At 37.6% G+C, this 9,845-nt stretch overlaps 2 protein-coding genes across 3 annotated transcripts; both read left to right on the forward strand.

The window, feature by feature from the left end:
- The first annotated feature begins 2,783 nt into the window (after positions 1-2,783).
- Positions 2,784-4,071, forward strand: MYB305 (myb domain protein 305). Its single transcript, XM_021951314.2, has 3 exons — positions 2,784-2,979; positions 3,161-3,290; positions 3,388-4,071. The coding sequence occupies exons 1-3, from the start codon at positions 2,820-2,822 to the stop codon at positions 3,908-3,910; spliced, it is 813 nt and encodes a 270-aa protein (XP_021807006.1). The 5' UTR covers positions 2,784-2,819; the 3' UTR covers positions 3,911-4,071.
- Positions 4,072-4,901: 830 nt separating this feature from the next.
- On the forward strand, positions 4,902-9,598 carry LOC110750910 (transferring glycosyl group transferase). Of its 2 annotated transcripts, XM_088247246.1 has the most exons (6): positions 4,902-5,039; positions 5,167-5,305; positions 5,894-6,025; positions 7,024-7,779; positions 8,173-8,336; positions 8,429-9,598. In XM_088247246.1, the coding sequence occupies exons 4-6, from the start codon at positions 7,167-7,169 to the stop codon at positions 9,503-9,505; spliced, it is 1,854 nt and encodes a 617-aa protein (XP_088103372.1). In that variant the 5' UTR covers positions 4,902-5,039; positions 5,167-5,305; positions 5,894-6,025; positions 7,024-7,166; the 3' UTR covers positions 9,506-9,598. The 2 variants fall into 2 exon arrangements, with proteins under 2 accessions (XP_088103372.1, XP_088103371.1); XM_088247245.1 differs by having other exon boundaries at positions 4,908-5,305.
- Positions 9,599-9,845: the final 247 nt, after the last annotated feature.

Here is a 9,845-nt window from a genome sequence, read left to right on the forward strand (position 1 = left end):
TTGCCTGACTCGAGGTGCCTCCAATGTCTCGTCCAGACGAAGAAGATAGGACCCGTGGAGACGGGGAACCAATCACTCTTAGAGAATTTGATGTTGCAGTTGTTCCATCCTTCATGGGGAGTGACTGCATCGAAGGCTTTCTTCAATGGGTTGCAGACATAGAGGAAATATTTGATTCAATAGCGATCCCAGAGGAGAAGATGGTGAAAATTGTTGCATCCAGTTTAGAAGACGATGTTGCTTCTTGGTGGGATCAGTTACGAAAATCTAGGAAGCAACAAGGTAAAAATCCTATCAGTTCTTGGCAATGGATGAAGAGACTTCTTGTGAAAAAATTCTTTCCTTATGAATATAATATATATTTATTAAGGAATGGTTACAAAATTGTTCAACCCAATATCATGGTGGGTCTAGAAAAGATGGAGGAAGTTCTCGAAAAGGAAGAAACTGTGATAGATGCTGTATTAATTGACGATCCAATCATCCATAAGATGAAGGAAGAGATTCAAGAAAAACAAGATATTGAGCCTATTGAAACTCCTGTTGTTGTTGAAACATATATTTCAAAAGATGAAGAACAACAATTGGATTCCTATGAAATTAAAGGCATGGATGAATCTGTATTTGGAGAAGAAAATAACTCATACAAGGAGTTTGATTCTCAACTAGCATATTCTAATCTTGTTTATGGAATCAATTATATGATTATTCCATCCAAATATGAGCAAGTCCTAATTCTAAAAATTGAAGAGTTTATCTACACATCAAGTTCTAAGCCTACTCAAGTTCATTTTAACGAGAACTCGAGGTCGAGTTCTTTACAAGTGAAGGAGTCTGATGTAGGACGAAATATGGTCACTTATGGCACTAGGAAAAGAAGGAAGGCGTATCGTTGGGATTTTCTAATTGATTGAAGAAGAATTGGAGTGAAGAAGAATTGGAGCGAAGAAGTGAAAAGGGACATAGCAGGAATTTGCAGATTTGTCATCCGAGCTTCGATTAGGACGCAAAATACCATTTCGGAAAGGGAACGACGCCACGAGTCAAACTCATAGCTTTGCTATGAAGTATGATGGATTTTGGCATTCTGAGGTCGTTTGGCCTTCCAAAACCGCATTCAAAGTTTCATAGTTAATTTCCAGTTCCCTTGTTACTCAAGGTTTTCGTTTGAAACCTTTATTGCTTGTGCTGCGTCAAGTGGTATCAGAGCGGGTCTCTCCCGTCTCGGTATTATTGGCTTATCTTATCAGAGCAGGTTTTGCCTGACTCGAGGTGCCTCCAATGTCTCGTCCAGACGAAGAAGATAGGACCCGTGGAGACGGGGAACCAATCACTCTTAGAGAATTTGATGTTGCTGTTGTTCCATCCTTCATGGGGAGTGACTGCATCGAAGGCTTTCTTCAATGGGTTGCAGACATAGAGGAAATATTTGATTCAATAGCGATCCCAGAGGAGAAGATGGTGAAAATTGTTGCATCCAGTTTAGAAGACGATGTTGCTTCTTGGTGGGATCAGTTACGAAAATCTAGGAAGCAACAAGGTAAAAATCCTATCAGTTCTTGGCAATGGATGAAGAGACTTCTTGTGAAAAAATTCTTTCCTTATGAATATAATATATATTTATTAAGGAATGGTTACAAAATTGTTCAACCCAATATCATGGTGGGTCTAGAAAAGATGGAGGAAGTTCTCGAAAAGGAAGAAACTGTGATAGATGCTGTATTAATTGACGATCCAATCATCCATAAGATGAAGGAAGAGATTCAAGAAAAATAAGATATTGAGCCTATTGAAACTCCTGTTGTTGTTGAAACATATATTTCAAAAGATGAAGAACAACAATTGGATTCCTATGAAATTAAAGGCATGGATGAATCTGTATTTGGAGAAGAAAATAACTCATACAAGGAGTTTGATTCTCAACTAGCATATTCTAATCTTGTTTATGGAATCAATTATATGATTATTCCATCCAAATATGAGCAAGTCCTAATTCTACAAATTGAAGAGTTTATCTACACATCAAGTTCTAAGCCTACTCAAGTTCATTTTAACGAGAACTCGAGGTCGAGTTCTTTACAAGTGAAGGAGTCTGATGTAGGACGAAATATGGTCACTTATGGCACTAGGAAAAGAAGGAAGGCGTATCGTTGGGATTTTCTAATTGATTGAAGAAGAATTGGAGTGAAGAAGAATTGGAGCGAAGAAGTGAAAAGGGACATAGCAGGAATTTGCAGATTTGTCATCCGAGCTTCGATTAGGACGTAAAATACCATTTCGGAAAGGGAACGACGCCACGAGTCAAACTCATAGCTTTGCTATGAAGTATGATGGATTTTGGCATTCTGAGGTCGTTTGGCCTTCCAAAACCGCATTCAAAGTTTCATAGTTAATTTTCGAAATAAATTCTGTTTTTCAGTTTTAATGTAATAACTCCCCTAGCAGCTCAAGGGTTGAGAGATGTGTATTTAGACAGATTTGGTGAACGTTTTTCAACACTTCAGATTTTAATACAATTAATCAAAGAGAGTTTCTCTTAATTTTCTGGTGGAATCCAGTTCCCTTGTTACTCAAGGTTTTCGTTTGAAACCTTTATTGCTTGTGCTGCGTCAATTTGTGTAGATCAGATCACTGTACCTCAAACAATGGAAAGTATAGGAAGGATTTGAAAATGACAGTTGACTGATGGAACAAAGTATGGGCTATGGTGCAGATGTATAAATATGCAACAAGCACTAGCCAAAATGCCACAGGATTTGGAAAACAAACTTTAGGTAAGCATACCTAAGCACAACACAAACTAAAAGTTGTGCTTTCACATGTATTTGGGAGTGATGGCAGGTCATCAAATGGGTTGGGGTATAATAGAAGAGGAGGGTTGGAGAAAGGGTCCTTGGACTGCTGAGGAAGATAGGTTGCTTATAGAATATGTAAGGCTTCATGGTGAAGGCAGATGGAATTCTGTTGCTAGGCTTGCAGGTAACATATATATATATATATATATATATATAGATGTGCAACTTCACTCTCTTAATATCTCAGCTCAAATTTTAATATGCATAGAATTTTACCCTTTTTTATTGTTAATAATTTTTACTGCCAATGGCCATTTTTCTCATGCATCCATTGAAAAAATGTTTGGTTTCTGTTTTTTTTATAGGACTGAAAAGGAATGGAAAGAGCTGCAGATTGAGGTGGGTGAATTATCTGAGGCCAGACCTTAAGAGGGGGCAGATAACTCCTCATGAAGAGAGCATAATTGTAGAGCTACATGCTAGGTGGGGGAACAGGTAAATATTTTTATATACTTTTTGGTTCTTTTTTTGTTTGAGGTTATTTGGTAATATACCAAAGGGCTTAACTAATTTCTGCGGTGAACAAATTCAGATGGTCAACAATTGCAAGAAGCTTGCCTGGTAGGACTGACAATGAGATCAAGAACTACTGGAGAACCCATTTCAAGAAGAAGGCAAAAGTGCCTTCTGATGCCTTCGAGAAGGCGAAAATTCGCCTACTAAGGAGGGAGCAGTTTCACCACCAGCAGCAACAGCAGCAGCAGCAGCAGCAGCAGCAACAACAACAACAGCAATTGCAGCTGATTAATCAAGCAGAGGTGAAAAGAATTATGGCCTTATTGGATGAAAACGAAAATAACAAAATCTCATCCTGGCCTCAAGTGAAGCAAGACATGGACACTTCTTCTGCTGCATACCCTCACCACACAGCTGACCACCAGGAGCAAGGCTTCTTCTATTCAATGCTCAATGGCAATGCGTATGTGCCTGAAGCCTCCAGCAATGAGGACAGTTTTCTGTGGGATGGTTTGTGGAACTTGGATGATGTCCATGGAAATTTTGGCACAGCAGCAGGCAAAGCTAGCTTCCACAACTTGGTGGTTCCTTTCTGTTAGTTAAAATTCAGGCAGCTTTTGATTTTGTTTGGTGTAATATTTACTAGCTTGTGTCATCAAAATGATCCAAGGCTCTCTCTCTAAGTGGAGTGGAATTTGGGTTGCAACTTGCAAAAGATATGCAATCCAGGCTTAATTAGCTATTTATTTTCCAATAAACGGTCGACCACTTTAATTTGTATGAGAATTGTATTCAATGGAAAGTTGTTCTTGGAAATCAAAATTTCATGTTAGTTTTGAAGCATAGAGTTGCATATTTTTCATACAGGTTTCACTTTCTCTTCTTTCTCTTCTTTTCTGTCTTGATCAGGATGGAAATTGATAGTAGTTGTCATTTGTACTTCGAGAAACATGAAAGCACACATGATTAGTATTTTAGATTACTTATGTCAAGCTTTTAGTGACATCCTTGTCGTCACACTCTTTATGCTGGTTTAAATAATGGATTAAGGGAAATGCAATCCTATTGTATCACTAAAAAAATCTCATGGAGATTCACTGGAAAAAAAAAAATCTCATGGAGAAATGCAATCCTATTGTTTTCTACTAATTCAAAACAATATTATTCTCTAGAAATTTCTAAAGACACGAACTTATTACACCAAATTTTGTTCAATAAATAAATAATATCCAGAGTGGCACATGTAGGAAACAAATGAAACACTACCACATAATTGGAATTTTAAATGGTAGCGTCTCTAGTACTATTTCCTTTCTTTGTTTTTTTTAACAAAACATATTCTAAACTACTCTAATGTACAAGAAATGATATCACTCGCCTGCAAGGGGACGGACACATTGCTTTGATCAATTGACCTAACCCACATTAATAGTAATGGTAATTTCTTTTTCTCAAATCTCATTAAGATAATTATTAAAGACAACAAAAAGTCCAGCCCAATATTGTGCTTGGATCAATGAACTTGGACTGGGATGTTATTAAGCCCACCACCATTTTAAGAGGACAAAAAAAAAGAGTTGGATAATTTTTCGTCAAACAGCCCAAACAAACGTACCCGCAATAGCAACAAAGGTCGCGTTTTGTTCACCTTCAGCTTCAATGTTCTTCTCCGGCTATCTTCAACCGTCTCCGGCCATTTCGCCGCACCGACGACCATCCCCAGCCTAGGTTATGGTTTTGTTAGAACCCTGTTCGACCTTAACCCAAAATGCACAGAGAATATACTATTTTATTACTCAAAACACAATACAATTCAACATCCCAACTAATGCTGACTAACCTCCTAATATAGCAGGTTGGCAAGATTACAAAGACTAAACACCCTTGGAATCCTATCAGGTTTTCATTGCTCTCTGGATCTTTCACCCTCTTTCTCACAGATCTCGCAGCTATCTCCAGATCTCACAGCTCAATCTCTCGCATCTCAGTCATAGGCAAGGAAGTTTTTGTTGTCTTTTTTATTTTTTATTATCTCTTTGTGTATTTGTGAAAATTGTATCATGTTACTCTTTTCTGCATAGCTGATAAAAACTAAGTTGGGTGCAGAAAATTGAAGCTGGGTTTTGCTAAATGGAAAAGTTATTGTTAACCGGGTTGGGTGTTTGTCTGATGCTTAACTGGGTTGGGTATTTTTTTTGTTGCTTAGCTGCTGGTAAAGACAATGGTAATTGTGTTAGGCACTAGTTCTTCAAGAACAAAGACAACCCAGAAGTTGAAATATCTATTTGCTCGAAACGTTTAGAAAAAAACAATGTGCAGTTAATCCTGCATTTAGTCTTTCTCCCATAGTTCTGTAATGTCCTATTTAGATGGCGTGTTTTGAATCTATGTTCAGGCCAAACATATACTAAGAATGATAACTAAATTTATCTTATCCTGCATATAGTTTCCTGGTTTGTGTGATTTTAATCCTTCTGTAATAAAAATTCTGGCTTTAATACGTTGTCTTGATCTATTGTTCGAAACATTACCTTTCCTGTACCTTTTGCATTTCTTATTGGTCAGCCACGTTTACATCACAGGATTTGAGCTACTACGCCTTTGGAAGCTTGACAATGGCATTGCGTTTCACAAACCATGCTCATGGCAATATGCCATAAAACTTTGAAAAAAGAAATGGAGACTAAAGCCTGAGCCATGCATATCACTAACAGGTAAATATCACTGATTAGCGCTGATAAGTTCTTTTTATAAATGGAGCTGAAGACTGAACCATGTATATCACCGGGAACTCTGCTTCGTTACTTGTTTGTTGCTGATATACATCTCAGCTATATCAAGACTGATATAGTGTCTGTTGCAATGGAGATATTGGTTGTCACATTTTAACCTGTTGAACTCACAATATGGTTCTTCTTGCTTAATTGTGTTGGTTTTCGATACGGAGATGGACATATGTGAGCATGAGTGTTCTTTTTAAGTATCATTTAGTCCTAAATATGATCCTCTTCCTTATTTTGCGAGAATGGAGTTAAACAACAACACTACATCTTCCTCCAAGTTAAACTTATGTTTCATAGAATTTAGTTTGTGTTTTTATAGGTTTTGCACAAACAAATCTATATTCTCATTTGCTTCTCTACTCATGAATTTGACTTTTGTATAAATTCTGTGGTTTGCAATTGCAGGGATTTGATGTGATCCTAAGAAAAATTAGACAGAAAACAAATTTTCATTTTGATTAATTTGTGTTGTGTTATTTTGGTATCAGTAAATTTTTGTTCAAATTCTTGTGTTGATATAATGGATATCTTGGATATCTTGTTATGAACTTGGTTGAAATGAAAAGCTTTCCGATCAGTTTTGGTAAATATGTCTTCCTTATTTTGTTCTAGGTTGTGCAAATAATTGAAATTATAACATGGTTGCTTTTAAATTTCAGTGTCATTTTTAATAGTTAAGTTCTGATTTGAATGAATTATATTTTATGCCATCAAGATATGTTGAAGATATTACCTTTGTAAAATTTATTTTATCAATATATTTATGAATCAATATGAGAAATTGTTATCTAGCAAAATGATTGGGTTCAAATATATTGTAAATCAGACACAAAATAATATTATCTAGCAAATCCATCTTCTTAGTCCCATATTAGACCAAACTCATCATAGTATTATTTCTCAGCTAAAGGTGTGAACTTTACTTGCAGATGACAATAAAGGTGGTACAAAAGGATGGGAGAGAAGACACCTTGGTTCATTAAGTTTATTCCTACTTGTAATTTTGATATCTTCACCAGCTCGCGCACAATGCCCTTCTTTACCTTCAAGCCCTAGCCCCAGCCCTACAAAAATGGCTGGACCCAGGAGACACATCCTCCCACTCCTCCTCTTCTCTGTCTCCGTCCTCTTCTTCTTCTCCTACTACCACTCCTCTCTTCCCTTCTCCTCCCCAGACCCAAACCCAAACCCTAATTTCACTCTCATTGCCCAAGACCCAAACTCTAACCCCAATTTCACCTTCATTGTCAAGGTCCTGACCTTCAACCGCCTCGAATCTGTTGCTCGCTGCCTTCGTTCCCTTGCTGCTGCCGACTACCTCACTGACAAGGTCCAACTCCACGTCTACATTGACCATTTTGCCCTCGGGGATGCATCTTCAAATGTTGGTCAGACGTTGCAGGAGTCACATCGGATTTTGGAGTTTGTAGAAGGGTTTGAGTGGAAATATGGGGACAAGCTAATCCATTACCGGACTGCCAATGCTGGCCTGCAGGCCCAATGGTTGGAGGCCTGGTGGCCCAGCTCGGACAACGAGTTTGCGTTTGTTGTGGAAGATGACTTGGAGGTCTCACCGCTTTATTACAAGTTTCTGAGAAGCTTGATTGTGAATTACTATTACAATGCCTCCAACTATCGTCCATACATCTACGGGGCTTCGCTGCAGCGACCAAGGTTTGTCCCAGGTACCATCCTATTTTGTTTTCTTTATGTTTTTTGGAATACCAATCTTTGAATGCCTTGTCTCTAATTCTATTTCTGAAATAAAGTGTAAAAGGGCTTATGGTTAGTACTGGCACTGAATTGATTTTACTTTGGGCTTTTTCTGACGCTGGTTATCTGATCCGAGTGATGTAAATCATGCAAGACCGTTTATAAAACGAATCAAATTTCAGTTTTGAATATTTGGATTTTAATAAATCGGTGAAGGAAAAACAAAGGTTTCAGAAGAGAATTTGTTCCATTTAAATCATCTTTTTTTACTCTTCTTATTCGGGAGTAAAGAAAGGAATTGAAAAGGATATATATATATTTATTATTTTTAATTTCCTTTTAATTAGTTTGATGCTGGCTTATAGGTAAACACGGGAGCAAAATACAGTTGGATGATAGAACACGACTCTTCTTGTACCAACTGGTTGGCACTTGGGGTCAGCTTCTCTTTCCTAAACCTTGGAAAGAGTTCAGGTTGTGGTATGACAATCATAAGGCAAAAGGCATTAAACCATTTCTTGATGGCATGGTACTTTTTTATTTTTACTTTTTAGAAATATGTTTCTTGATTTTTTTTCAATTTCACTTATTACTCAATTGAGCTCTGAAATTTATGTGCAGGTGACAACAGGGTGGTACAAAAAGATTGGAGAGAAGATATGGACACCTTGGTTCATTAAATTTATCCATACTCGTGGTTATTTTAATATCTACACCAATTTTTTACATGAGAGAGCGCTTAGCGTCTCTCACAGGGATGCTGGTGTTAACTATGGGAAAACAGCTGGGCCTGATTCCCATATACTGGATGAAAGTTCTTTTGATTTTGGTTTTTGGGATATGCAACCGTTGAGTGATTTGAGGTGGTATGATTTTTGTTTCAGAGAAATATTTCCTGAAAGAGTTGTTGGGAGCCTTGATGAACTTGGGTCTGTTCTTAATTCTGTGCCGAAACGTGACACTATTATTATTGTGAGTCTGTTTGGGGTTCCAGAGATGGTAATTAGGAACTTGCTCTGCCACTTTGAGAGTCTACATTTGTGGCACTATGTATTTATTGGCCCCGAATCTGACTTCCTGTTTGATCTGGCAAGAAGAGGACATCCAGTAATTGGTACAGACCAGTTTTTAAGGAGTGTAGGAGCTTACAAGTTGATGTCTTTCCAGGATTCTAATGTGGAAATGATCAAGGAAGTATTAGTCAAGGCCTATGTACTAAAAAAGTGTTTAGAATCTAGGCACAATAGTTGGGTGGTGGATGGGAACATGCTGCCTGTCAACAGTGACCTATTTATTGAATCTGATCCTTCGTATGATTTCTATGTAGGGAAGAGCTCGGAGCTTTTCTTTGCCAGAAGATCATCCTCTGCACGAAATATCGGGGGCAATGATTTTATTTCCAAATTTGCAATGATGGTGAACTCTTTGCTAGCCAAAAGACACAGCCTAAGTTTTGGGTATATAATGGCAAAGTTTTTGGAACAGAAGGGTGTGAGGGTTAAGAATCTTGATGAGACAAGCTTAGGTCTCAGGATCGGTAACAGTAACGTTAATCAATCCTTAGGGGATGGGAAACAGATGGTATTTTGGTCTAGTGATATGGCTTCAGACTTACTTCAGAAGCGGCTTCAAGAATTGGGTATTTGGATTGTAAATGATGACTTTTCTTGCAAGGCTGTTGTTTGTCACAAGTCATAGCATCGTTTAGCGGTTATACACATTTTATCTCTTCATTTCATTGTAACCTGTTTGTATTTTCAATTTTGTTAAAGCTCTTATTTGTTGTGGCTAGTTTTTCCCTCAGGCATGATTCTCATTTGCCAAATTTACAGAAGGAGATTTTAGAACCTTCCTGGATGACTGCAGGTAAAGGAAGCCCGTCCATTCAAAGTTGCACTAAACGAGCTCGACCCTATTACTTTTAAGTTTTAACTGAGTAAGTATATGTTTACTTACCAAATTGAATGTAAAAGTGTAAGTGAAGTACTCAAGGAATGGATAGTTTAGTCCAAATATGAGTGTCGAGCAAGTGATTAAG

The sequence above is a fragment of the Prunus avium genome, chromosome 1 (assembly GCF_965620075.1).
Source record: "Prunus avium chromosome 1, drPruAviu1.hap1.1, whole genome shotgun sequence".
Lineage (NCBI taxonomy): Eukaryota > Viridiplantae > Streptophyta > Magnoliopsida > Rosales > Rosaceae > Prunus > Prunus avium.